Consider the following 26,465-nt stretch of genomic DNA (forward strand, 5'->3'; position numbering starts at 1 on the left):
GGACTGATTCTTACGCGTGAGCGCTCGATATCCTATTCCACCACCTACATCCCCAACTTTCAAACGCGGATCGATCGAATTATGGTGGGTCGTAGGAGCGAGACAGCTCGCGCCTGAATTCTGCAAAACTCGTGTCCCGGAGAGTGAGCATCGATACCGCGAGGTACGCCAGCTTACCCGATTTTCCGGTCTAGGGTTTATTTACTGTCATTTATCAAAAAGAAGGCCAAAGGATGGGCCTCTATCTACGGGAAACTGCCTAGACCATCTCAAGGGCCTCACGGTCTTCACAGCGATAGCGGCGGTACCAGCCAGTCTATGTCTTCCTCGATGCGCAACGCAGGGGCGAAGTACACACGATGACGAGGCTGCCGTGTCAGGCAACGCGACTCGGACATATGATTGACCATCAAAAGCCGGTGGGCGGAACTGGTTATGCGACTACAGCCCCCGCTGTACGTTTGCATAGGTATATGTGCGTATATATTACGAGAAGACGACGGTCCAGGTGCTTACAGGACATGGAAGTAATGCATGAGATAAAGGAATGATAAAAAGGCGACGAAGCCACCGAGAGAAGCCGAGATATACGATATGACGGAGGTATAGGTACATAGGTAATACCCAGCGGTGGATAGCCTTTATCTTATGTAAGGGAATCCCGCTATGGGGTTTCTGCCGTGGTTTTCCGCCTAGGCTTTTTGGTGCCCCACGATGAAATTTACTCGACAATACATTTCAATGCACTGTCCTTGAACAACCGCGCAACAACCCCACCATCCTCGGAACTCGCCTGCTCTAGTGCACACGAGACCGCATTTCAACGATGTCGACACCGGAAGAACCAAAACTGCCCGCGGGCGACGCCGCGCCAACGAATCCGCCCACAGAATCAAACCCCGTCTCTTCGAAGACGGTCCATTCCCTCGTGCTCGACACTGGCCCGCTGATCAAGAATGACCCTCCAGTGAGCACGCTGCTTAGTCAAGCCCAAGAGCTCTACACCTTGCCTTCCGTCATCTCCGAGATCCGCGACGCCGTGACGAGGGCGCGCGTCGAGACGACGCTGCTCCCCTTCCTCAAGCTGCGCAGTCCGCGGCCGGAGAGCATCAAATTCGTCGCCGACTTCGCGCGGCGCACCGGCGACCTCGAGGTCCTGAGCCGGCCGGATCTGCACCTGCTCGCGCTGACCTACGAGCTCGAGTGCGAGAGGAACGGCGGCGACTGGCGGTTGAGGAAGACGCCGGGACAGAAGGGATTGAACGGGAAGGCGCCCGCGCGGCAGGGCGAGGAGAAAGAGAAGGAAGAAAGAGACGTCGCGACACAAGAAGACACCCAGGGTGAAGAAGAAGAGGCAGGGGTGGAAGAGCTGACTGATATTGAGGGAGAATCTGAGCAAGGCGCAGAGAACGGTCCTTCGGGAGAGGTTACATCTGAAGCACAAGAGCAGCCAGCGATACAACCAGAGACAGTTACCGAAGCCCTCGACTCTCTAACTCTAGAACCATCGCTGCCGCCAGCAACGGGTGATACTATACCCGACGACGTGACGAATTTAGCAAAAGAGACACACGAAGAGGAGGGGGAAGCCGAGACGGAAGAGGATAGCGCGGATGACGATGGTGGCGGTGACTGGATCACGCCGTCGAACCTCAAGAAACACCAGGATCGGGACCGGGCAGCAACCGGGCAGCAGCAACCGGCAGCGCAGAGGTTCCTGCAGGCGGCGCTGCTGACAGCGGACTACGCGATGCAGAATGTGGCGCTGCGGATGAACCTGAACTTGGTGTCGGCGGCGGGGCTGGCGCGGATCACGCGGGTGAAGACGTGGGCGCTGCGGTGCCACGGGTGCTTCCAGGTGACGCGGGACACGGGGCGGCAGTTCTGCCCGCGGTGCGGGCAGGCGACGCTGACGCGGGTGAGCTGCACGACGGACGGCAGCGGGGCGTTCACGGTGCACCTGAAGCAGCGGGGCTTCCAGTGGAACAACCGGGGCAACGTGTACAGCGTGCCGAAGCCGACGCACGGGTCGGCGAGCGGCAAGGCGCCGGGGGGGGGCGGCAAGGCGAAGGCGAAGGGCGGCAAGGGCGGCTGGGGCCGCGAGCTGATCCTCGCCGAGGACCAGAAGGAGTACGTCCGCAAGACCACCGAGCTGCGGAGGGCCCGCGCCCGCGACCTCATGGACGACGACTACCTCCCCGCCATCCTGACCGGCGACAGGGGCCCCGCCGCCGGCGCCAGGGTCAAGGTCGGCGCCGGCCGGAATGTGAATTCGAGAAGGAGGTAAAAAAAAAAAAGCGGCGGGAAGGGGTATGGGTCTCTACGGATGTACGTAGCGTGTCTAGAGGACCCTGTATAGGGCGCAAACGATGTCATGAGCACGGCTATAATCGCACCATTGCCTCTAAACCCCCCGTGATACTACAATGCTAGCCCTCTCGCCATCCACCCCCATAGGCCAGCGGTTACTTGTGAATGTAATGAGGCCAACCTTGCCCATCAAGACGACATATCGTTTCACTCTTGCGAACCCCACGCATCGCCCCTCCGCGATCCTAGACTCGCACCGCGCATATCGCACCGTATCTGTCTGTATTCATCTAGTTTCAGTACCTACCTTTTCTTTCTCCTCCTCTCCAACTGCGGCTTCTTCTTCTACCAGTTCTGCTAGCGTAACTTGTGCACGCGGCGCCGCTCCTCCTCCTCCTCCTCCTCCTCCTCCTCTCCCCCCGCCATCGCCAAGTCCCGCGTGCTCACCGTCCTGCCGCAAGCGGAAGAAAATGGAAAACGCCGGTACGCCCCGTGGAAAAAAGAGAAAACGTCCTCGTGGTCCCGGACGGAAGGCGGAAAGCGGGAGGGGGGGGGCCGGGACGCGGTCGCCCGCGTGCTGGCGCGCTCGCGAGAGGAGAGCCGGCTGCTCAGGCGCATAGGCGTGTAGAAGTGTGCGGACGTCTCCGCGCGGCGGCCAAACGGGGCGCTCGTCCCGCAGGGTCGCCCGGCGGCGCCTCAGCGCTGGGTCTCGGCGACCTTGTTCTCTGCGCAGGGCGGGTCAGACCACTCGGGTGCTCGGGGAGAGGAGGGAGGGGGGAGAAGGGGGGGGGGGGGGAGACTCACTCTGCTGGGTCAGCAGCAGGCCGAAGCGCTTCTTGAGGGTGACGCGCTGGCGCGACCACTTGTCGTCGGGCGAGAAGCGCGCCGGGTGCGCCGACTTGGTCACCTCGCCGCGCAGCACCTTCTTCAGCGTGTACACGCGCTTGCCGCTGCCGTCGACTGTGTACATGAGATGCATCACGGCGGGCTCCTTTCGGTCTCTTCCTTCTTCTTCTTCTTTTTCTCTGCGCGCGCGGGTTGGATCGGATTGGGTCTGGGTGAGGGGTTGGGGTCGAGGGTGGGTGTGTGGAAGAGCGGCGAGAGGGCGAGGAGGTGTGGTTGCGGTGTTGGGATGGCTAAGACGGTAGGATGAAGGCGGTGGGTAGGTAGGTAGGTTTTTTCCTGAGGTGCTCGGCCGCTAGTGGATAAGAGAGCGATTGGAAAAATTGGATGGGTCCGTAGGGATACGGAGTCGCATAGCTACAACTGGGAAAAAACTCCACTTTTCGGTCGAACGCCCCAGTTTTATCGTCTACACATACGCCCCCAATAGGAGGAGGTATATATGTTTGATGCAAGTCCCCGATAGCTTCATATTGTATTCGTAGTAGCTTATATACATATACGAATAGAGTTATAGGCTACCGAGCTACCCTTCGCGAGCCGGGTATTTTATATAGGTTTATATATAAACGATTTATCACCGTAAAAAACCGGAAAAAAATCGGAAAAATCGGAAATTTACTTACGTAATTAATTAGCTTAATTAAATTAATATATAAACTTTTCGGATTATTTACTTAGTAATATAAGAAATTATTTACGATTTAAGGGGTTTTTAAACTATATTAATAATTTCCTATATAATTTATTAATAACCTTATTAGCTATACTTATATCGATATATTTATCTAATTTTTTTACGGTAATGAAGTAGGTCTATTATATAATATTTTATTTTATAAATAAAAAATAGCTAGTATTAAGTAATCTTGTTTTTATTCTTTATTTCCGTTTTTATTTAATTTATTATTTCAAGAAAACTACGTTTTTAAATAGGTTAAAACTTTTTAAAATCGTATCTATTTTTATAGTAAGAATTCTACCTTTCTAACTATCTTCTTTTTTTATATAAAGAGATTCTAAAAAAGAATACTAAAAATTAACGTTTTTAAGACTTAATTAATTTAAAAAAAGTTACGTAATCTTCATTATTATTTTATCTATATTATAAAGGATTAAGTAATAGACCTACTTTATTACTATAAAAGAAATAAGTTAAAAGGCCGATATAAAGTATAGTTAATAAATTTATTAATAAGTTATATAGTAAATTATTAATATAGTTTAAAAATCCCTTAAATCGTAAATAATTTCTTATATTACTAAGCAAAAAACCAAAAAGTTTATATATTAATTAAATTAAGTTAATTAATTACGTAAGCAAATTTCCGATTTTTCCGATTTTTTTCCGGTTTTTTACGGTGATAAATCGTTTATATATAAACCTATATAAAATACCCGGCTCGCGAAGGGGTAGTCTAGCTTACCTATTGGCCGACCCAACCAGAGGGTAGCTCCTTCCCTACGTATAATTAAATATTCAACCTGCACCTCCCTACCTACCACACCCCTAGGGTGTACGTACCGAAAAGTGGAGTTTTTTCCCAGTTGTAGCTATGCGACTCCGTATAGGGACTACCTAAGCGGCTTTGCGAAGTGCGGTCTTATCGATAATACCGACGCAAATACGGGGATTCCCTTTCCGGGGTAAACTTGAGCATAAGTTAGCCCTGTCCGCGTTTATACATCCTCGCACAACTTTTCGCATTGGTATATATGTGCACAAGTGCTATCTATACATTCTTTCATATGTAGGTAGGTACGTGGAGGTATATATAGAATTGCCAAGAGACTCCGTTCTATTCCCTCCTTACCACAAGTCCCATAGACTCTCCTTCTAGCCTACAGAACCACCCATAAGTATAGTACCGAATCTTTACTTAGTTGCTAGTACAATACCCACTTGTATAGCTCGATGGATATGGATTATGGATGTGGATGTGGATATGGATGTAAGCTGACGAGCCGGGGCAGGGTTCATTGAGCACCCTGGGTGCTAACACAGCTTGGTACTAACCGGACTTATACCTATATATCCTACTGGTAAGAGGAACGTAAATAGGTAGAGAGTGAGACTACTAATAGTACCAAGGTAAGGTCAGTAACTATCGTGACTTTTGCTCTTCGTTTCGTCCCACACACACTATGCGTTCCGCCCACCATTCCCATCCATCGACCATGCGGAACTTACTCCGGCGGTTACTCCCCCTGCTGCACGTAGTCGGCGGCTTCTTCATGTTGTGGAAGGGGTTCTCTGTCCTGGCCGACTCGCCGTGCCCAGCGCACGTCGTTATCTCGGAGTCGATGGCGCCGGCGTTCCAGCGCGGCGACATCATCCTCTTGTCGAACCGCGGCCGCGAGATCCGGGTGGGAGACATACCCGTCGTCTGGTTCCGCAACGCACCACTGCCCATGGTCCACAGGGCGACCAAGATCCTCTGGGCGGCGAGGCCGGGAGGCAAAGGCGAGATCGAGTAAGCCCCCCCCCCAGTCAAGTTGGGTTTTCCCGTACCTCGAGTTGCTGAATAGGGAACCCCCCAGGCAATTGATCCTCACCAAGGGCGATAACAACGAGCTGGATGATGTTGCCTTGTATCCTGGTAGCCGGAGGTATGTGTACAGAGATGAGATTATTGGGGTCGTCCGAGGTTACTTGCCGTTCTTGGGGTGGATCACGATACTATTGAATGAGACGCCGTACCTGAAGGTCGGACTGGTTGCTGGGTTGACGCTCATCAGCATATTTGCATAGATTTACACTCTCGTGTGCCTCCAAACGAGTTGAGGGCCTATTGTTCATAAACTCGTATACTCTGCTAGAATTTCTGTCCTATCATTGAAACCAACAACTGATATATTTTGGGATACACAAGCCTTGGTGTTAGCCACATGAAAAATGACGAGACCCATAGAAATCCGAGCAACCTTCTCAACACCTCCACCGTCGCAACGCTGATTCCCGTCCGTTGTAATATCATGTATGATGGTGGCAAGCTCGGGATGCATCTAGAAACCACCATCTCAACGCATATCCCGAGAAAGTTACCCCAAAAGAAGAAGATGTCCCGATCCAAAGCAGAGTCGCCCGTTTTCCACCCGACTATAGCATGTGCCAGCCCTGACACCGTGAAGATGAAAAAGGCCACGACGGCTTTCTTCACCATCGGCGGTGCCCACGAGAACAAGACGCTGTCGGTGAGGGCTCTCGCCCACATCCCCGCGGATGCGAAGAGCCTGTGCCAGACCTTCCCCCAGAAGCGCTTGAGACTGTATGCCTCGAGCGGGTTCCCGAAGAGCGGCGGCCACTCATGCGGCTCGTCGAGGCGGGCGATCGCGGCGAACAGGATGCCCATCAACGCGTGGCCGATTTCCAACTGTGACATAGAGTCGAATATCCAGATCGTCGATACAAATGCTCGCACCACCAGGTCGTGGAACGTCACGGATTCGTAAAATAGCCGACGGATGATGGGCTCGCGGGCCGGTGAGAAGTCGTACAATGTGCATTTCGCGAAGATCAGGACCATAACCATGTTGAGACCCGTCTTGAGCCCGACCAAAACAGCGATTTTCAGGAGCCGATACGCGACGAACCTGCTGAGAGCGCTGTTCGTTGCGCGTGCGCTTTTCGGCGGCCTTTCTAGTTTCGTAGGCAGCCACCGCGGGTTGTTGAATAGCTTGTAGGCTGTCGTGAGGTTCCAGTTCCGGCTCCCGTCGGCTGCGACCTCGACGCGGAGAGAGTCCTCGCGCACGCCAAATACGAGCGGGCAGCCGAGGAACGTGAGAACCAGGAGCATGCCGAACTGGTAGCTGAGGCCCGGCACCCAGTCCAGTAGGTCGATGCCCTGGATGGAGAGCCCGAGCAGCGCCCAAACGGGTAATACGAGAGCATATCGACGACGGGTCGGGATGTAGAAACCCCAGAAAATGAGCGCGGCCGCTGAGGCGTACAAGAGAAGAGGTTCTACCGCTCTCAGAGCGGTTAGAGAAGACATCGCGAGCATTTCACCACTGCGTGACGCTGTGTAGGGTTGAAGTGAGTGGGTACGTGTGAAGAAGCAATAGAGCTTCTTCTTAGAGACCACGCGCTACAAGTTACCTACTTCAAACTGTCTAACTAGTTAGCCAGGAGAGGGCCGGGTTTCTAAGGAAAGTAATTAGGGTGATCGCGGGCTACCCCGGCGTCGTAGAAAACTAGCCCACGGAGGTTCATACCCGCATTGGGATAACTATAGCATGTCGTCTCTATTGATGCTAATTATAGGCATCGTGCACCTCGCCATTAATATACTAGTTTTTTTCTTTTTACCGCAATACCTAGTGCTTACAGCCGCGTCTCGCATGGGGTGTCAAATTTCGTACACACTGGAGCAACAAAAGTACTCGTAACCTATCAGGATAGAACAGCGTGCCAAAGAGGCTACCGAGGAAAACGGCAGCCCTACCAAGTTGGGTGCAATGAAGCGAAGAAAATACACATGGGACCTGTACTACTACAACAAAGCGATCGGTCACTCCTAGGAGACTTGGTGCCAAGTTAGTCACTTTTATCGAGGCAAAAATCGAACGGCCACTCAGCCTGCTGTATAAAGAGAGAAGAAAAGAACGCAATTGGCTCGTCGTATCGATGCGCGCATTAAGAGGTTGGATGGGTCATAGCTATTCCTTATCTCTGAATCCTTCGCCGGTGTCTCTGTAAGCCAGCTTCGGTTTTGCGACTAAAAGCTCATCTGGCACCCTTGCCCTTAGCTTCTTGGCAGGTTCTAGAGGCATAACTAAAATGTCGAGTTTCCATAATACGATGTCTCCTTATTTCCACATAAGTGGGCCTTGAGGAAGTGGAAAAAGCTCTTTGCCATTTCGGGCGGGCAGTCCAAAGATGAAACCAGCTGATGAAAGCGTGTAGGTCGTTGTTGGGGGGGGGGGGGGGGGGGGGCAGAGTCGACTCAGATGTGCGGTTCGCCAACAGCAAGACTGGCAAGGCTCATTTTAGAGGTGCGCCTCTTTAGTACTTGGCAGCTTGTTCCCCATGGGCCCATTCCCGTTGGTCTTGCGGATATAGCTACAGAAGAGCTAGTCAGCATAGCGTCTGCCTTGTGAGGCGTTGCCAGCTCCACCCTCTAAACTCGCCCGTCGACTCCTGACCATACTCCGCTCGGGGGAACAAGCGAGAGAGGAAGTTAGAAATACACAGGAGATATAGACTTATGCCACCAATGGCAACATCATGTGATTAGATCGAAGACTCGCGATCGTTAGCATCCACATCCACAAAGTCACGATGCCTCGCCAGCCAATCATGGCACCTCTGAGTTAGCTTCTCTGGTGCCCAAGCCATTTCGGAATGGCGGTGAACACCATACTCAGGGATCACGGTCCGATAATCGCCAGGGTTCTCTAAAAACAGAGCTCATGGTTGTAAGCTTGACTCAGCGGAGCGTCGACACAGGCGGCGGAGAACGTGGCTGCGAATTTTTCGCTACGATATTGTGTGCTTTGTGGTCGATTCCTCACAGCACGATGCTCTCAAACTCTAGAGTTTTGTGTTGCAGACGCGTCTATAAAGACAATCGTCTCCCGCAGCCCCCTAAGAAGAGAAACGCCAGCAGACATTGACCTCTCACACCCGAGACCACTCACTCAGGTAGCATCTTGCCTCAACCCGCCGCTTCTTGCACTCTCCTTCCCAGCCCGAAGTCGTCCAGCCCCCTCAATCTTTCAACATGCGCTACCAAGCTGCTACTGGAGCTGCCGTCCTTGCGGGCTTCACTATGCTTCAGAGCTGCCCTGCTCCCGTGTGGCAGCTGGTGCCCGCCATCGCCGGCATCGTCGCTGGTGCCCTTGAGATCACCGTCAGCGAGATCGGCAAGCGGGACGTCGACGGGGAGGAATTCAACGTCGAGACCGTCGTGGCGACCGACATCAAGCCCGACACCCTCAACGCCCGCGCCAAGTACTGCATGCCCGTCCCCAAGGGCGTCCCCGAGAACGTCATCTCCAACTGCTGCAACTCGCTCCGGAACGCGCACATCAAGATCACCGGCAAGAATCCCAAGTCTGGTAAGCTCTGCTCGGCCCTAAGGTATACTCGGATAAGACCATGCAGGCTAACTAGCTCAATAGGCATCAAGATTACTGGCATCCCTTACCCTTGCATCTCGGCTGCCCCGTGGTTTGACGGAGTTGGCGCTGTCCCCTTCGCCTGCGGCAGCGACTGCCTTCAGTATGCAGACCTGACCAACGCCGAGTACAACCAAGTCAGGAAGGCTTTCCTCGACAAGGCCAAGAAGTAAGGCGTGCTATCGTCTTTCTCAAGCTCAAAACACACGCGCTGTTGGCAAGATGGTGGGAGTGATCAAGGGTCGCGAGAGGGTCTCCTCGTCGTGTCGGCCGTAGATATTAGTTTCCATTCTATGCTGAATGTCCTCATCGGTCCCGAAAGTACATACTAGAGGGGGATCGGAGCATTTAACTGTCTTAATATATCAACAAGTTTCTCGGCCGAGACTAAATATTCCATATCGGAATGTACCGTGTAAGCTGCTAACTAGAGCCCTTTTCTCATCACAGTTGGTTCCCGAGTCTGCTTCATATACTGAGTCTATCGAGGACTGAGAAGATACGAAATGTGACCCACTATTGCCTTCCCCGATTGATGAAACAACAGGGTCCTTTAAGGGCTGGCAACTGTCCAACCTGACGTATAATATTGATCGAAAGTTCAGCGACTACCAAAATATGCGGAACCCGTCTTATCAGAAGCTTCACAGGGACGATTTCCCTATTCCGGGCATTGCCTCATCTATCGTGCGTGTCAATCTTGGTTCGTTAATGTCTTTACATCCCCTGTCAAGAGCCATGGAAACTCGCGGCTCAACCCAACCCCTCAACCATTTCCTACCCCATTTTCTACACGTTGCAAATAAAACACGGAAGCTTTCATGTATACAACGATTTAAACAGTTGTTAATCTCTTCGGACATTACCCCACCTGTCTACATCGAGGGGTTGAGAGGAATTAGAGAACATCACCGAATAGGCGGCAGCTTCTGGAAACATTACTCTGTGGAAGTAGAGCAACCGGCCTCCGAGCCCCAAATGGGTAGAGGAATTATGGAGCGACCCTTGCAACGGGGCCACACATCCAGGACGTTCATTTAAGCTACCGCGCGGTTGACGATCATCGCATTGCCGGGCAATAAGCGATGACGAATTCACCCGCTGCAGGCTGATCACAACCAACTTTTAGCCAAGAGCGGCGGGCGTATTAGGGGAGAAAGACGTCGGTTTGAGGAAGCAATAAAGCCACCGACATGGCCTACACGTGCGGTTCGAGAGAACTGCCGATTCCACCAACCCCGTCGGTCTATTGAGGCAATACTGAGTAGCCAGGTCGAGCTATGGGAGCATCATCTCCGTGCCACCACGGACCAACATCGTGGAAATAGAGGGTTGGTCGATCTATACGACCCCTCCGTTTGGGTGGCCTTTTAATTACGGTACTCTTGACAGCGCACTTAGGCCCCCCGAACACATACAAAAGCTAGCTGGCCCAGCGTCGCCAAGGTGTCCGCCCGAGCCCGGACGATTACCTCAAGCCCGATCCATCGACTTCATAGAACAGTTCTAAGATGTTGGCAGCCACCCTCGTCGCGCTCGCGCTCGCCGCAACTGGCTTCGCCCAGATCGAGAAGCCCGCCGGATACAGCCAGGTAGTCATCACGTCATCCTGGAACGAGAAATTCGTGCTCCAGCCCGCCGCGCCGGTGAAGACCGGCAGCAACATTGTCCTGTCAGTCCTGGCGCCCCGTCTTCGTTCCCCGGGCCGCACGGCTAATCTGGCTGTCCCCGACGTCTTAGCATGAGCCGCAAGGACACCGTCGACCAGCAGTGGTACCTCCAGAGCGGCAGCACCAAGATCCAGCTGGCGAACACGACGCTGTGCCTCGACGCCGGCGCGAGTGAGTCCCCAGAGCCGCGATTAGCATAGTATTCGTAACGTATTATCTGACACGCGCGCCCAGACCGCGCCAACGGCAGCCCCCTGACGGTGACTACCTGCGCCGATAACCAGGCGTCGCAGAAGTGGGTCTACAACGCCGACCAGCAGATCGTCCTCGACCAGACCGGCGCGAGTAAGTCCCCCCCCCCCCCCCCCGAGCCGGCCGGCACCAGTGCGGCGCGTAATGGTAGCTGACAGCCGCGGGCAGAGCTCTGCGCCGACCTCTACATGGGCGCGGTCCGGGACAACACCCGCATCGTCATCTGGCAGTGCATCGCGGGCGATAAGAACCACATCTGGGGTACCGCCAACGTGACCACGGCTGTTTAGAAGACGCAGTGTGGCGGCGAGAGGTGCTGAAACCAGCCGTCGAGGGGAGGTGTGGGGGGGGGGGGACTTGATGGGAGGAATGAGAAACAGATTCCCCAAGTTGCGGGTGATATGCAGACTGTATAGGAGAAGCACCCGTGTAATCGATGAACGCGAGTCCATTCCAAGCCGCATAATATTAACCTCCTCAGAATACCATTTCGGCCTCTAGTAAATCTCGTCTTTGGGGCTGTCATTCGATGACGCCGCGGTGGCGACACCCTGTGATATACGTGTTATGTGCTGGTAATCATGACGCCGTAGGCTGCCGCCTCGTGCGACTGATGCCCGCCCTTTCATAACACTCGTTTCGTCGGTATTCCTCGCTGACTCCAGCACGACTCTGGAACAAGACATTGCAAAAAGCGACCTTCCACCAAGCACCATCCCGGCCTCGCTCTCTATCTACTACCTACCTACTTACCTACTTGTCTACCTACTTACCTACCTACCTACCTTTCCTGTCCCCCCCGCGCAGTCCGCCATGTTCATCCCCTCGGCGCAGACCATCCTCACCGCCGGCCTAGCCGCGATGCGCACCGGGACAGGGCGTACGTGCCCTTCTCCCATCCCCCTTCCCCTCCCCGCCAAGTACTAACTCCCACCCGCTATAACCCCCGAAACAGCCCGCGTCATCACCGAGGGCAGCGTCCTGGACTTCGCGGTGGAGCGCTGCGTCGACGCCGAGGGCCGCACGCGGTGCTCGGCGCCGTTCGCGGTAGCCGGCCCCGCGGCCGGCGGTCCCGCCTGCTACGACTTCGCCTGGCACACCGAGGGCCCCCTCACGCACACCACCGCCGAGGTGCGCGACGCCGCGTCGGGCGCGCTCGTCTTCTACCGCGACACGGACGGGGAGTGGCGGCCCGAGAAGGGCGAGGTGAGTCTCTTTTTGGCTTTTGGCTTTTTGTTTCGGGAGGGGGGGGGCAGAGCGTCGCGCTGATACTAGCGTGCGCAGCTCGTCTACCTCGATTTCAAGCCCAAGGTGCCCTCCACCGGCAACCAAACCGTGCACTACAAGGTGACGACGTGCGAGTGAGGGATCGCCTGCAGATGCGGCCTCCGGGGTGGGGTGTGTATCGGGCGACGCATCGGTGGAGGAAGAAGGGAGTGTGGTCGAGGGGAGCGCGAGGAGGGAGATACGAGCATACAGGTACAGCTAGGGGGTTAGCGCTTTAGAAAATGGGCAAGACATTTTGTAGATTGATGGTATTCTTGTTCGGACCTCGTAGGATTTACCTCGCAAGACGATTGCAGCCGAGGACGTTCATTTCAATCGATGTCTTTTCCTTCAGGCACGGTCTGCTGCTATGTTAACTGCCCGTTCTGTCTGGATTTCTATGAGCGAAGAAATTTGTAGGGATGGCCTAATGACATCGTGGGCAACCGATGCTCTCTATTCATGCCTTCGCTTGCAGCGAACTCTACCTCGCCGCCTATTTCAGGTTCTCGTCGATAACCAAAGAGTTGTTCAAACGGCAGCGCGTGCTAGATGCAAGTGCACCGTTGGGAGCTTCAAGCGGGACGCAATTCCCAGTGGACATGTACTTGGTAGAGCAAGTTGTTGGGTTCAGTCATGAGCTCAATGCAAACCTTCAGTTGCAATGCACCAAAACGCTTCGTCGGACTTGACTGGAGAAAGCACCGGAATGCCAGGCAGTGCTGTAGACTGTCGATATTCCGGGGGGTCCAATTTGCTATACCGATTCTATCGCATGTTCGAGCAGACTCGAACGACCCCTTCCCAAGATATCGTCGATGACCAAGTTATAGATATACCCAATATGGATGCCTCTAATGCCGCACAACGCCACGTAACGCTATTCCTACCGTTTCCACACCGCGCGCGGGACCTGCTCGGCATCATCCCTGACACCCACGCCCCGCGCTTTGATCTTCGAGGGGCCTGGCTGCGCGTCGATCCACTGTAAGTCGGCCGTCCAGATGCCGGCCTTCGTGTAGTCGCCGCTCGACGTGCCGGACATAAATCCGAACCGGAAGTACTCGTTGGAGCGCGTGTCGTTCGCGCGCGTCCAGACGAACTCGTCCGACCCCGCGTCGCCGAAGAACCCGCGATACCTCTCCACGTCGTTGACGAGCACGCTGATGCCGTCGTATCGCAGTCCTGGCGACGCCCCCCACCGGAACGTGATGGTTGACAGGGTGGTGTTTATGATCGGCGCGAGGATGGTCGGTAGCGGCGAATTTAGCTGCGAGTCGCCCTGCAAGGCGACCGACGTCTGAAGGAAGGGGTCGAAGCCCCAGCGGGCTATGCCGTTGATGAACAAGCCTATCAAGATGCCCTGGTAGAGGAGCGAGGGTCGCGTCTGTATGCTCGTGCCCGGCAGCAGCAGCAGAGTGAGGATGTAATGGTGGATACGCAGGTTTAGGCCAGGTAGCACTAGGCAGATGATAATACCCAGGATGAACAGCCCATACAACTTGAGATAGCGTGTTAGTCTCTTCTCTTGTCGGAAACACCAAATCTGACCGACAACGATAACAAAGAGCACGATGACGATGGCAGCCAGCGCCCCCTTAGCGCCGGGCTGCTGCTCGAGATCACGCCCCGTCAAGCGCTGGATCGGGATGAAGTCGAAGGTATAGTTGCTCAGCGCGCCGACCCAGCAGCCGCCCAGCCACAAGACCGCCTTCTCGATCTGAGCGGTCAGGCCGTGCAGGGTGCGCCGCACGCCCATCTTGTCGTAGAATACCCAAGCGCAGAACATGGCAGGGAGGAATTTGCCTAGGATATTCGAGAAGAGACCGGGTATCGACGAGTAGGGCGGCGGATCCGAAGCCATGCCGACCTGCCAGAAGATGCCGACGAATGTGCTAAAGAAGAACACCGCCGACGACTCGGTAAACACGGATAAGACGGTGCTGAAAGTCACAGACACCGCCAGGAGCGACCACCTGACGTCTCTCGACCTGCATTCGATGCCCGTCTCGAACGCGATGGAGAGGGGAAAGTAGGAATCGAAACCGACGCTCTGGATGCCGTGTCGGTCGGTGGCGACAAAGTTCTGCTGCTGGCCCACGAGCGATACCACCCCGCACCCTCCCTGCGAGTTGGAGATGAGGCCGGAATGGATAGCAGACCCGCAGATGAAGGAATCCCCCCGGTAGATCGGGTTCTCCTCGTTGGTGGGATCTGGGGGCCCGCCGATAACCAGCGGGGCATAGATAACCTCCTGGTCTCCCACGGCCCGCGGGTTGAGGACCCGATAGCTCGCGCAATTGGAGGGGCACCTAAAGGCAAAACCGCTGCCATTGAAGGGCCGGCAATTCACCCCGTCGAGGCCGCACTCGTTGTTGCGAGTCCAGTACGTCACACCGCATCCGATGTCCGTCGGCGTGCCGTAGCTCTCGACCTCAGAGGCTACCTGTCCTCGCCACATGACAATAGCGAATGTGACGATCCACACAGCGACATAGCCTATATACAGAAGGATCTGGTGGTTTCGGCTCGGGAGGACCTTGTCGAGGAGACGCACCGGCGCATGCTGAACGAGGGGGAAGAGAGGCTCGATCTTCCAGACCTTGGGGTTCTGGGGACCCCCCGCCCAGTCAACGACCACCCTGCTGTACTTTCGAACTGGGTAGGGAACCCATTTCCAGTTCTTCCAAGCGCCCTCGTCCTGCATAAAGCGCGGGGTCGGCGGTCGGTCGTTTTCGCGGAAATCGAGGTGCTCCGGACCGTGAAGCGGGTCGTCCGGATGAGCCGAAGGCGGCTGCTGCTGTCGTTCGAGGTCGGGGGAAAGCGGCCGGGCGTCTGTCTGCTCGGAGCGCATGATACGTCGCTGTTTGATAACAGTGGATTCGTCGGCGACCCGTTCTTAACCTATATGTAGGATGCAGGCGTGGTGCCTGGAGGTATATAGAGGCTTACGCAAGGAACGTAGCGAGCTGCGTGGTCGAGCAGCCGGCCGTTCTTTACACAACAAGAAGGGCTGGTTTAGTCTACGGGGCCATACACGATGGTTAGGGAGGTTGGACCGCTAGAGAGAGGCATAGACTGAGGGCCAGCCTAGTCGTCTGAATGTTGAGACTTGTTGGTGGGCGCAGTGATAGAGGGCAGGCGAGGATGAAGGGACATGGGTGAGTTGGGAGAAAGACGGCGGGTTGGGGAGAAGAGGGAGTGCTTACAAGGCCTCAGCGCCGAGGAAAGGACGCGAACCTGTCCGCGCAAGCAACGGCAAGGGGGTTGATAGGCCGCATATGATTAGCCCAGAGGTGCTGGTGACGGACGTTGATTGGCTGTCTGTCGTTTTGTGCACAGTTTTATGCACGTGGACGAGAGGTCATGTTCGTGGGCAAGGTACCTGCGGTAGGGTGGCTAGCACGGCGTCAGGTTAGGTACTCCGGGTGCAGACATGCATAATCTAAAAATGGACGGTTGATATGTGGATCCAGACGGGCCGTTTATGCCAAGAAGTTAAGGCTGGAAAATGCAGGCCAATTTCGGAGTACGGTATATCCCATGATCCGGCTGCATTACGTAATGAAGATGCCAAGGTTAGCTGTATAGATCGACACCAGGGAGTGGGACTATTCCAAAAGTAAACAGATATGAAAACAAAGAGAAAAAAAAAGCCGCCCAACACTGATGTCTGATATCGAGATCCGATGAGGTCAACAAATGGGATTTCTGAAAACGAATAAGCCGTGAGCAATTCTGTAGACCACATCCACCACCTATTCACAATTGGGGAATGGACAGGGCCTCGCCTAGATCGACCAACCTTTCTGGAACCAGGGACGGCGCGTACACGCCGGGATCATGGCCGAGTCGGCGCCGGAGCACCCCATGTTCAGCATCATTAAGAGCGCTGCTGTGGGTGGAGGCGTACCCCGCGTAGGCCGGCTCATCCTTCCCAAGAGAACACCGCTCGATACTCCCAACTACATCGGCATATCTTCGCGAGGAGTGATACCACATCTGACGCCCGACGTCGTGTCAAAGCACACCGATCTCGACGGCGTATACATGGGCCTCGAGGACTGTGAGTAGAGGGGCTTCGTGCCAAGCAGCCCTGTGTTCCCCGTTCAGCTAACATGTCTCTCAGTTATGGAGAGGTCTAAGGAGAGGGCGGAGCCAGCTATCTTCGGCATCAACGCCGATGAGGGCGATGCTCTGCACGTCTACACCGCCACACCCACTCCGATAATCACGGTGCTTGGTGCCCGAAGGCATCCCGCTGTAGTGGCGCCCACAGGCAATGGCAAGGACTATATATCTATTTATACCTCGACGGGTTTCCAGAAGCTGAAAACCGACGAGTATCACCGCGTTGCGGTGAAATTACAGCCGGATGTCACCATCCCACTGGCCGACTTGACCTTTGGCTACTCACACATGAGGACTAAGCTTCCCAACGCGAAACGTCAGCTCCGTATGGTAGAGCGGACCGAGGATTGGCTGGTCGAGTTTATAAAACTGAACAGTGCCTATAATGGTGATGTCGCCACCAAGCCGCGAGCCTTTGCCCCTCTTCTACCTGTCGACTATCCGACGCAGTGGGAATACATAAACCGTCTTGCACAAGGCTACATCGAGCAGATATCCGGCCTCGCCGTCTACGACGCGGATGTCCTCTCTCACCTGGGGGAGTATGATTCCCTGAGCACGCTGCCGCGCCTCTCTATGGACTTCATCACATCCCCGCACGAGATCCTCCGTCAAGTTCAATTGGGACTGGACATATTCACGGTGTCGTTCCTCAACAGCATTTCGGATGCCGGAATCGCTCTCACCTTCTCGTTCCCATCACAAGCGCCCTCGGTCTCGGGCGAACCGCTCCCGCTCGGGATCAACATGTGGTCTCAAGACCATCAGGTATCGTTAAAGCCGCTGGTGGAAGGATGCCAGTGTTATGCTTGCACCAAACACCACCGTGCCTATCTGCACCACCTCTTGAATGCCAAGGAAATGCTAGGATGGACATTATTACAGACGCACAATCACCATATCTTAAGCGGTTTCTTTAAGGGAATCCGTGCCTCGCTCGCTGCAGAACCCTCGACTTTCGAGCGCGACTGCGATGTCTTTGCTAAAACGTACGAAAGCGAATTACCGAAGGGCACCGGGGAACGGCCACGGGCACGTGGGTACCATTTTAAGCCCCAGGCAGGGCAACCCAGGATAAACGCGCGCGCCTGGGAGAAGTACGATGACGGCGTGGTTGAGGACCCGGTCCTCGCTGGCGAGATGGCAAAACTCGCGGTGATAGGCAGTGACATAGACGGTGTCGGAACGCCGCTTGCCACAGACGTCGACACTGAAGCTAGCAAGCTAGATAAGAAGGACTTTGCCGACGTGGAGTCGTAAAAGTCTCCATCCGACTGATAAGAGGGCGAATAATCCGCTGCGCCAAGTTGTCTCGTAAAATTAGGAGGGCCGTTGTCGGCTTGGCCGCCTTCGGGTTGGCGACTCAGACCCGCATCGGCGTAGGTACTGCCCGGGCCGTCAGGGCGACGATCACCACGTAAATGGCGCGAGGCCGAAAGCAAAGTCTTGGTGAGCTTAAGATGTGGGACCATTCTGCGAGCACGTTGGTATCCCACTGGTGATCTCTCCCTCGACACGTTGGAACTGGTAGGACCGATTCCGAGAGCTTGGGACCAAGGGCGCGCCATCCTACGCTGCTACATATAGGTATTGGATGGCTCGTGCTGCTACCTATATGCTTCATACGTCGAGCGTATTCTGGAATAGTTCCCGAATATCGCTTAGAATTGCAGATCCAATCAAGGGAAATCCGCGGTGCACTCACACTCTCCGGAATGCTACACCCTCGGTGGATCTTCAGGCGACCGGGCCATGCTGATGGAAAGACAGAGCAGGGTAGACTCCAATCCGCCCTGCGACGCTTCTCAGGACTCCGTGATATTCATTCCATTCTGCAATACCACCGAGACTCAAGACATCACGTCAATCGTATCCAGAGACGTATACCTCTAAACTACGCACGGAGAGGGACGTCAGCCAAGGCCATCCTCGAGTTCTGCTTCGTGAGAAATCGACCCCCATTCGGCCTCCTCCCTCATTCACCACCCTCCATATCATGCCACATCCATGTATGCACGTGTCAGTGGTATGCGATCTCGGTCCAACTGTGTGGATTCTCAGGCATCCAGAATGGAGGCCTGTGATTGGTGGAATTGAAGAAAAACACGCAACAGCTAACTGCTCGTAAAACGTTGTATTTAAGCCCTTTTGGCAGTTCAGTTTTTACACCTTCAATTGATCCACTAGGTTCACCTTTCAACACGCAACACGCTTTGCATGCCTGATATATCAGGCAGCGGAGCCACGAAACGAACCTGCCAAAACGCACAACTGTACCCAGCCAGCCCCTTCCAGAGGTTGGCGAACTCACGCCGATCTTCCAGTCTCAGAGAAAGGACCAATCGTCACGGTGAACCCAGCCACGTTCTCAGATCCCTGTCGTGGCATCTCCACAGCCAACTCCATTGGGCAGCGGTCGACATCCCTTGATAACAGCCGACGAGCCTTGGCAGAGGGGGGTTTCTCTGCTATTCGCCGAATTCAGATGGGAGACTTCACCTCCCAAATGCGGCATGTAACAGTAACACAAGCATAGATGTCAGCAAGACATCAGCAGGAAACACGGCCGACCGTCGACCGCGCTGCTATCGCTTGTTGGCCAACCAGGCCACGGTTTGCGCTTCAGCTCTGGCTCGAGACGCGCCCGAGTACACGAGCCTGCTGGAGTGGGCTGTCGATCGCGTCGGCCTGCACGACAATCAACAGTAGGTTACGGATAGACGCCGTAGGAGTCGCTTCCTGGCCCCGGCTCTCGGGATATTGTCAAACCTTCGAGAGCATGATCCAACTGACTAGGTCAACCACGTGCCGCGGATCATCATTGTGATTCCTGCTTGTTGACGGCCTCTAAGGCCGCACCGAGGCTGTCATTTTCTATCGGAAATTTCTATGGCGTCAATAGCCAATGACGAGTTACATGCGCCTCATTGCCAAGATCTTACTGCTCATTTTTTCGGACCCTCCCTCCCCAGGTACAGCCAAGGCATCGACTACCTTCCAATGCAGGACGACCAGCGAAGTCAGGGATTACCGAACCTTATGGATCATGGTGTTACATTGCATAGACCGGGCGAGCTGTGTGGTCTGTGTTTATTCTAGGAGGTATATAACAGCTGCGTTCTCCAGACTTCAGCGAGATCTGCAGGACTCGTTTTCTCGCCGTGCCGACATTCGACTCGTCAGCAGCTGAGTGTCAATATGGGTAAAGTCAGCTCCCTTGCCGTGGTGGCAGCTTTGCTGTCTGCCGCCGCCGCTCAGACCTTTCGCCGACTGGGCGCCTGCCCCGATCTCGGCTGCGTGCTGCCTCCAGATCAGTCCGACTTCCTCCCGGGCCAGTACTTCGACTTACGTTTCGAGGTGCACGCCCCGGTGAACGGCTCCGAGGCGTTCAACGACGGTGTTCCGGACGAGAACTTCTCGGCCACGATCACGAAGGAGGGCGGTGAGACGAAGAGCGTCGCTGAGTTTTTCGGCCTCGACGAGCCTGAGCTTGAGAAGTGGGACTTCTCGTGGTACGAAGACCTCTTCGCCCAGGACGCCGGCACTCCATCTGTCGTCAACGTCGCCTCCAAGATCTACCGGAAGCTTGCCATCTACGAGCCCGGTAACTATGCGATCACGCTAAGCTACTACGGGGACCAGAAGACGGTGGCCAACTGGGTCGTCCGCCCTCTGGCTACGAGGAAGAAAGCCAAGAACGTCATCCTGTTCATTGGTACGAGCCATCGCCTGACCCTGGCTGAAGTCGATGTATTGACAATTGGTAATAGGTGACGGCATGACCACGAACATGATCACCGCTGCCCGTCTCCTCGCCCACAAGAGTATCAACGGGAAATACCAATCTCTGCTGCAGATGGACAAATTTCCCGTCCTTGGACACCAGATGGTAATGCCGCACGCATCCCCGTAGCAATCTTGAGACGGCGCTAAGCATCATTTTTGCAGACACACTCGATTGACAGCTTCATCACTGACAGTGCTAATTCGGCCTCCGCTCTCTACACCGGGCACAAGAGCACCGTCAACGCCATGGGGTGAGTTTCGAAATTTCATCCTCGTTAGCGTTATTAGCTCGTAGCTAACATAAATGCGTAGTGTCTATGTGGACTCGTCTGCCGACTTCTTCGATGACCCGAAGGTTGAGACGATTGTGGAGCTTCTTAAGCGCACTTGGGTACGTGATGGGAGTGGGGGGAGAGTATCACGGAGATAGAAACCACAATCCCGATGCTAATCGATCACGCCAGGATTCCGCTTGGGGTGCCGTTTCTACCGCCGCCATCGCTGATGCTACTCCTATCGCTCTCACTGGTCACAGCCGTTCTCGGTATGCCTATGGCGCTCTCGTCGAGCAGGGTCTGAACTCGGTCGCCAACTACTCCTGGACGAACCAGGGTGGCCCCGACGTCTGGTTCGGTGGCGGTGCCGAGCAATTTTACCCCGGTAAGGACAGCTTCGAGGGCAAGGATTACTACGAAGCCTTCGCCAACGCTGGCTACGACATCAGCTTGAATAAAACCTCTCTGTTGGAGCTTGGAAACAGCAGCAGGGCCCTCGGGATCTTCTGCCGGTCTCACTTCCCCGTCTGGTTGGACCGAAATGTTTTCACCGAGAACCTGGCCTCGTTTAAGAACGACCCTCGCGGTTCGGACGACCCGGCCCTTGATCTTCCCGGCCTCAAGGAGATGACTCTCAAGGCCATCGACATCCTGAGCCACCGTGGCGGTGACAAGGGCTTCTTCCTCATGTCGGAGGGCGCCTCCATTGACAAGCAGATGCACGCTCTCGACTACGACCGCGCTCTCGGTGACCTTCTGGAGCTCGACGACACGATCCGCGCTACTGTCGCCCACCTCAAGGCCATCGGCGAGCTTGAGAGCACGCTGATAGTCGTCACTGCCGACCACGGCCACGGCTTCGACGTTTTCGGTGGTGTCGACACCGCGTATCTCTCGGAGCAGAAGACGGACCGCCAGAAGCGCAAGGCGGTCGGCATCTACGAGCAGTCCGGCCTGTCGCAATACACGACGCCGGTGGAAGGCCTCTCTTACGGCACAGGCCCGAACTTCCCGGTGAACTGGGACCCGCGATACACGCTTGCCCAGGGCTTCTCGGCCAACCCCGACCACCGGGAGAACTACCGGGTGCACCAGACGCCGCGCAGGATCGTCAGCAGCACCCCAGGCTTCGACGACGACGACCTATTCGTGAACGCGAAGGACAGCCCCGACGGCTTCATCGTCAACGGCACGCTGCCCGTCAGCGAGTCGTCAGGCGTGCACTCGCTCACCGACGTGGCTGTATTCGCCATGGGCCCCTGCCAGGAGACCTTCGGCGGCGTCTACGGCAACATCGACATCTTTTACAAGATGGCCGAGTGCCTCGGCCTTGCCCGCCCCGACAACAAGCCGCCCGCCGATCCCAATAACGGCTGCGGCAGCACGAAGCACTAAGGGTGTTTCCCGGAAGAAACAAAAACTCTATAAACTGATGCGATAATTAGCAATACGAACATAGCGATCGGATAAATGTGTGTGTGCACAAGTAATTGGGACATAAGAAGCATATGAGGGCGTACGGAAGGTGGAAACGAGACGGACCAAAAAAAAAAGAAAGCAACCAACAGCGACGGCATAGAGACGACGAACGCGGCGAGTGCAGGTGTGCGTGGCGGCAACGAGGAACGAAGACGACGACGACGACTATGAGACAGACGGTGCTGCGCCAGCCGGACCAGGGCGTTGTTGCTGTCCTCCTTGTACATAATTTTATAATGCCTAATGCACGCCGGCTTAACGGTCTTCCCTATGTGTCGAGAATAGTATGGGGTCTTTCCCCCCTTTCCTTTGGTTGCTATGTGCACAGCGACTGGATGAGAGCCTATGAGCCCAGAAGTAAGGGTGCGAGTAAGGCGTGGGACAGGGGAGTTATCTATAGGCACATGTCGACTCCCTACGGGCTTACACATTTTCACCTCGGTAACGTCGCAGGCTGTCGGAGCAAATCGCCCGGTTGAAAACGCCAACAACGACTGCGGCGCCGGGCAAGGCTCCTTTCCTTACTCACTTGCTAGTTGGCCCTTTAGACACGGCACGGTGCCGCGCAGCAGTGCCCCGGCCGACATACCCACCCGCCGCCCCGGTAGCTGAGACGAGACCGGGCCGCGTACAACGGTTTCGTCTCCGATGGCTCTCATTTCCTGTTTATCTACACCTACCCGTCGTGCGAACGCTCGCATATATACCTAGGTAAGTATATCCGCCTCGCCTTCGCACGCCTTGCCTCGCGTCATCCGCGGCATTTGGGCCGCGGGCGAACAGAATTGTACTTTCGACATACCCTGGGCCCAGCTGAAGCAGCTGAATACTAGGACTCCCGCCTGATTAGTGGCATGCTTTCGCCGACATGCTATGCACCCACATGACCCGGACGATAAGGAGGGTTGCAGCGGGCCGTGAGCAGGCGAATCAGGCGCCCTGCTGAGGCCTTGGGTGTCAGGGCTGGAGGCCAGGGGGTTCCTCTCGTCAGGCTGCGTGCGCACCACACACACGTGTGCGAATCGCGGTGGTTGGAGTGTCCCGGGGGCAGTGACGATAGCTTCGCGCCCTAGCTCCTTGGTGCAGCGCCGCCCGATGTTGCATCCCGGTCGATCTATTGCTCACCCGCCGCAGCTAATCGAATGCTTGAGATTCGTCTAGCGATAACAACGTCTTCGACTAGGCGGCCAGGGCCGGGCCCTTGCTCGCCGTGAGGCTCTGCCTCTGCTAGCTCTCAGAGGCGAGGGGGCGAGGAGGGCTCCAGGCGCTGGCCTGTCTGGATTGGCTACCCGAGGCTGTATGTCGACATGTCCTCTGGGTGGCTTTCATCTTTCTCTCTTCCCCCTCTCCCTCCCTCCCCTCCGTCGCTCCGTGCTGTCTGTATCGGTTAACAAATTCCGACACAGTCCACGCACAACAGCGAAAATGATATTCGGCACACGGCTTCTGCTATTTGCTGCGCTGCAGATCCGTGGCCGAGCCGCAGGTGCCGCGCTAATAATACCATCCGCGACGGCTCCATCCACTCCCGAGTCGGCCCCAGTGCCGACGCCCCCTCCCCTCGCTGGCTTGGAAGCAAGGGATCGGGCCGCCGGCCTCTGCGGGTACTACAATGGCGATCGCGGTAGGTAGTGGCGGTGTTTCCTCTTACCTTCTTGTGTCCGTAACGACTAACCAGGAGACAGCGGTCCCGTTTATCTGCAACGCCGGCTACGCGTGCGTAGGCGACAGCACCTGGAATGCTGTCGGCTGCGTCTCGATGGGGCCTCAAGGACAGCTCCTAGGCGTGGTTCCCACCTACTGCATCGACTACTCCGGCTACACGGCGGGGATGTGCAACAACATGGGTTCTCGCACTGGATGCTGGTAACGAGAGCTGCCGACCCTCGAAACCTGAAGGGCTAACATGCTAACGTACGCGCGACACAGCTACGATCCCAATTTCCCAGCCTGCATCGGCAACACCTACACCGGGTCCAAGTTCGAAGGGTACACGGCGTTTCGGTGCGGCGCGAGTTACCTCAACCAGGGCTACCTCCTAGCCTGGGAGGCCTCCACCTCGGGCGTGTCCGCGACGACGGTGCTCATCGCCCTGGCGGGGACCAACGTGCCCGCGTCCCCCGACACGGCCGAGGCTGCGGACGGCGGGGGCCTCTCGACGTCCGACAAGATCGCGCTCGGCGTCAGCCTGCCCGGCACGATCGCCGGCATCCTCGGCGCGTGGTACGCCTACAAGGCCATAAAGCGGAGGCGCGCCAACGCAGCGCGGCCAGACAGCCAGGTACTACTGACGTAGGAGGGGCGCGAGACGGCTAACGGGAGGCCGACGCGCCTCAAGGGGAGAGTTGGGGTACGAGGAGGGCAGGACGGCGTGTTTTATATCCGGACGGCGGGTTGCTGTTTCGTTAGAGGGATGTCGTGGACGACGTGTCCACAACCCCGGAGAGTTATACCCTAATGTTGCAGAATGGGGATGGTGGTTCCGAGACTGGCTGCGTAACATCTGCGCCTTGTCGAAGTCGTGGCCTCCCGGGGCAGCAGGCCAGGCGGCCTATGAGTGGCGGACCGTTATGAGGCGACATGTAATATCATGATACATCCATATCCGAAGTTCGTATATAGGTGGGGAGATAGCGAGGAGATTCCGAGCAGGATACTGCTTCGGGTGTAATGGGAAGCGTGGTCTGGGCCTTAGAGATAGATGCATGGTTATATCCCTTTCATGTCTGAACGGCTCTCTCGTTGTTACTCCCTCGACCTACATATACGCTTTGTAAGAAGTTATTCACCCCCCACCCCCTCCCCCGTCGTAGCCCTAGGGGTTATTATAATATCATGCCAACAGGGAGCTGATTTCTAGATCTACTATGGGGGAATGATTGGCCGGAAAACTCCGCGGGGGGCGTAATAACCCCCGAACGAGTCCTCCACGGGCCCTCAACGTGGATCCTGTTCATCACTCCTTTCTCCATCGCTTGTTTTCTGTCGGCCATACGGGGACGTCTTGGCACCCAGGCCATGGGGGACTTGCCTAGGAAAATCCCAAGTATTAATGCCCAGCAACACCCCCTTGCCAATTGTGAGGTCAACCTTTAGCCAGGTACTCGGCGGTGTGTCCCACAGTGTAGCAATAATATCCAACTATGGTTGTATTCGACATCATGAATAGTCTAGAGTGCTGACAACATCATGGTTCTTCACCCTGTGCTCCCGCAGAGCAGCCGCTAAGGGTTCCGCAAGGCGAGCACATGTATCGGCTGAAGAACGCATTGCAATACTTCATCTAGAGACTTACCATTCCAAGGAAATACCGCTATTAGCAGTCTATCGCGATGCTCCTTCGGCATAGCTTCCCCATTGAGAGGAGTTTCCGTGTGCCTCCTGGCCTCTTCCAATGTCCGGTGATGATCGGGTGCCGACCCTAATGTCTATTCTCTCTAGCGCCTGCTATTTGCCGGCTTCTACTGCGCCGGCAAGGAAACCCCGGTTGCCTCGCGCCTGGGCGTCAAGTGCATGCGTAGTTGTGGTTGTCGTAGAGGCACCGAATGGCATGTTGGCTCCAAAAGCGGAGTTCAGGTCTCAAGACCCAACTAGGTAGGCATGCCTATCTATGTGCGTGGCCATCGTCGTTACCATCAACGCATGCGTGAACGATTGGGTAACACCTGCCCAAGGCCGTCAATACCACCCCGAAAGTAGAAGTGAGATATGATGAGCTTGGCTAGAGTTAGGAGAGTTAACTAGTTTTGTGTGCCCTCGGCATCCCTCAGGTTGTGCACCAACAACTCAGTAAGACGAGGACTGAACTGACAGTATAAGACTCCTATTTTTGCACAACTATTAGATAGTTCCAGTTCGACTCATCTCTTTGAAAGGCTCGGCCTTCAAAGTCATTTGATGTTTCTACGGAGATTGTGCGGGGGTAAATACGATCTAGATACGTGTGAGTGACTTTGAAGACAGGGCTTACCTATGATCTAGACATGCCAGGAGCCTTAATACACAGCTCGCGCCCTAATACTTGCTCAGCTTATAAACTTGTCATCGGCTCATCGTCACATCGACCAGGTTCGCCAAGGCTTGCTTATGTTTTGAACACGAAAGCAACCCGAGTGTGAGGTATCAATACTTGCCCGCTGGTGGAACTGGGCCTCAGAACTGGGCCTTGATCCGGCTGTCGTATTTTCTGTCGTATTTGCCGGCCCCTCTCCTGTCTCTATAAGTTAAGATAGAATGGATGGGGCGTTCCTCACATACATGCGGGTGCGAGGCA

General features: G+C 55.3%; 11 protein-coding genes across 11 annotated transcripts; 8 read left to right on the plus strand and 3 right to left on the minus strand.

Annotated features, from left to right (window-relative positions):
• The first annotated feature begins 688 nt into the window (after positions 1–688).
• On the plus strand, positions 689–2,600 carry GGS23DRAFT_316906 (D-site 20S pre-rRNA nuclease). The gene has a single exon (XM_051512848.1). It carries the CDS (start codon positions 827–829, stop codon positions 2,285–2,287), a length of 1,461 nt encoding a protein of 486 aa, XP_051368124.1. The 5' UTR covers positions 689–826; the 3' UTR covers positions 2,288–2,600.
• Positions 2,601–2,832: 232 nt separating this feature from the next.
• Positions 2,833–3,504, minus strand: GGS23DRAFT_585351 (Nop10p-domain-containing protein). The gene is made up of 2 exons (XM_051517369.1): positions 3,115–3,504; positions 2,833–3,035 (listed from the first exon to the last, which is right to left on the minus strand). The coding sequence occupies exons 1-2, from the start codon at positions 3,287–3,289 to the stop codon at positions 3,007–3,009; spliced, it is 204 nt and encodes a 67-aa protein (XP_051368125.1). The 5' UTR covers positions 3,290–3,504; the 3' UTR covers positions 2,833–3,006.
• Positions 3,505–5,391: 1,887 nt separating this feature from the next.
• GGS23DRAFT_600341 (putative signal peptidase I) lies at positions 5,392–5,965 on the plus strand (the record flags this gene model as incomplete). Its single annotated transcript, XM_051519050.1, has 2 exons — positions 5,392–5,687; positions 5,755–5,965. The coding sequence occupies 2 exons, from the start codon at positions 5,392–5,394 to the stop codon at positions 5,963–5,965; spliced, it is 507 nt and encodes a 168-aa protein (XP_051368126.1).
• A 64-nt stretch (positions 5,966–6,029) lies between these two features.
• GGS23DRAFT_600342 (membrane bound O-acyl transferase family-domain-containing protein) lies at positions 6,030–7,208 on the minus strand (the record flags this gene model as incomplete). Its single annotated transcript, XM_051519051.1, has 1 exon — positions 6,030–7,208. One exon carries the CDS (start codon positions 7,206–7,208, stop codon positions 6,030–6,032), a length of 1,179 nt encoding a protein of 392 aa, XP_051368127.1.
• A 1,263-nt stretch (positions 7,209–8,471) lies between these two features.
• Positions 8,472–9,777, plus strand: GGS23DRAFT_585353 (uncharacterized protein). The gene is made up of 2 exons (XM_051517370.1): positions 8,472–9,273; positions 9,337–9,777. The coding sequence occupies exons 1-2, from the start codon at positions 8,937–8,939 to the stop codon at positions 9,504–9,506; spliced, it is 507 nt and encodes a 168-aa protein (XP_051368128.1). The 5' UTR covers positions 8,472–8,936; the 3' UTR covers positions 9,507–9,777.
• A 531-nt stretch (positions 9,778–10,308) lies between these two features.
• Positions 10,309–12,146, plus strand: GGS23DRAFT_585356 (ricin B lectin domain-containing protein). The gene is made up of 4 exons (XM_051517371.1): positions 10,309–11,005; positions 11,074–11,174; positions 11,238–11,348; positions 11,424–12,146. Exons 1-4 carry the CDS (start codon positions 10,845–10,847, stop codon positions 11,543–11,545), a joined length of 495 nt encoding a protein of 164 aa, XP_051368129.1. The 5' UTR covers positions 10,309–10,844; the 3' UTR covers positions 11,546–12,146.
• Positions 12,069–12,620, plus strand: GGS23DRAFT_600345 (uncharacterized protein; the record flags this gene model as incomplete). Its single annotated transcript, XM_051519052.1, has 3 exons — positions 12,069–12,135; positions 12,211–12,461; positions 12,540–12,620. The coding sequence occupies 3 exons, from the start codon at positions 12,069–12,071 to the stop codon at positions 12,618–12,620; spliced, it is 399 nt and encodes a 132-aa protein (XP_051368130.1).
• Positions 12,621–13,284: 664 nt separating this feature from the next.
• On the minus strand, positions 13,285–15,978 carry GGS23DRAFT_316975 (uncharacterized protein). Its single transcript, XM_051512850.1, has 2 exons — positions 15,474–15,978; positions 13,285–15,384 (listed from the first exon to the last, which is right to left on the minus strand). Exon 2 carries the CDS (start codon positions 15,373–15,375, stop codon positions 13,408–13,410), a length of 1,968 nt encoding a protein of 655 aa, XP_051368131.1. The 5' UTR covers positions 15,376–15,384; positions 15,474–15,978; the 3' UTR covers positions 13,285–13,407.
• A 177-nt stretch (positions 15,979–16,155) lies between these two features.
• GGS23DRAFT_317014 (tRNA-guanine transglycosylase) lies at positions 16,156–18,140 on the plus strand. Its single transcript, XM_051512852.1, has 2 exons — positions 16,156–16,587; positions 16,651–18,140. The coding sequence occupies exons 1-2, from the start codon at positions 16,365–16,367 to the stop codon at positions 17,910–17,912; spliced, it is 1,485 nt and encodes a 494-aa protein (XP_051368132.1). The 5' UTR covers positions 16,156–16,364; the 3' UTR covers positions 17,913–18,140.
• A 1,525-nt stretch (positions 18,141–19,665) lies between these two features.
• Positions 19,666–22,323, plus strand: GGS23DRAFT_316991 (alkaline phosphatase-like protein). Its single transcript, XM_051512851.1, has 5 exons — positions 19,666–20,367; positions 20,423–20,541; positions 20,601–20,689; positions 20,751–20,829; positions 20,903–22,323. Exons 1-5 carry the CDS (start codon positions 19,851–19,853, stop codon positions 22,106–22,108), a joined length of 2,010 nt encoding a protein of 669 aa, XP_051368133.1. The 5' UTR covers positions 19,666–19,850; the 3' UTR covers positions 22,109–22,323.
• Positions 22,324–22,822: 499 nt separating this feature from the next.
• Positions 22,823–24,927, plus strand: GGS23DRAFT_585366 (uncharacterized protein). The gene is made up of 4 exons (XM_051517372.1): positions 22,823–22,903; positions 23,026–23,816; positions 23,878–24,058; positions 24,122–24,927. Exons 2-4 carry the CDS (start codon positions 23,492–23,494, stop codon positions 24,486–24,488), a joined length of 873 nt encoding a protein of 290 aa, XP_051368134.1. The 5' UTR covers positions 22,823–22,903; positions 23,026–23,491; the 3' UTR covers positions 24,489–24,927.
• Positions 24,928–26,465: the final 1,538 nt, after the last annotated feature.

Source organism: Durotheca rogersii (genome assembly GCF_024521655.1).
Source record: "Durotheca rogersii strain YMJ 92031201 chromosome Unknown GGS23scaffold_32, whole genome shotgun sequence".
NCBI lineage: Eukaryota > Fungi > Ascomycota > Sordariomycetes > Xylariales > Xylariaceae > Durotheca > Durotheca rogersii.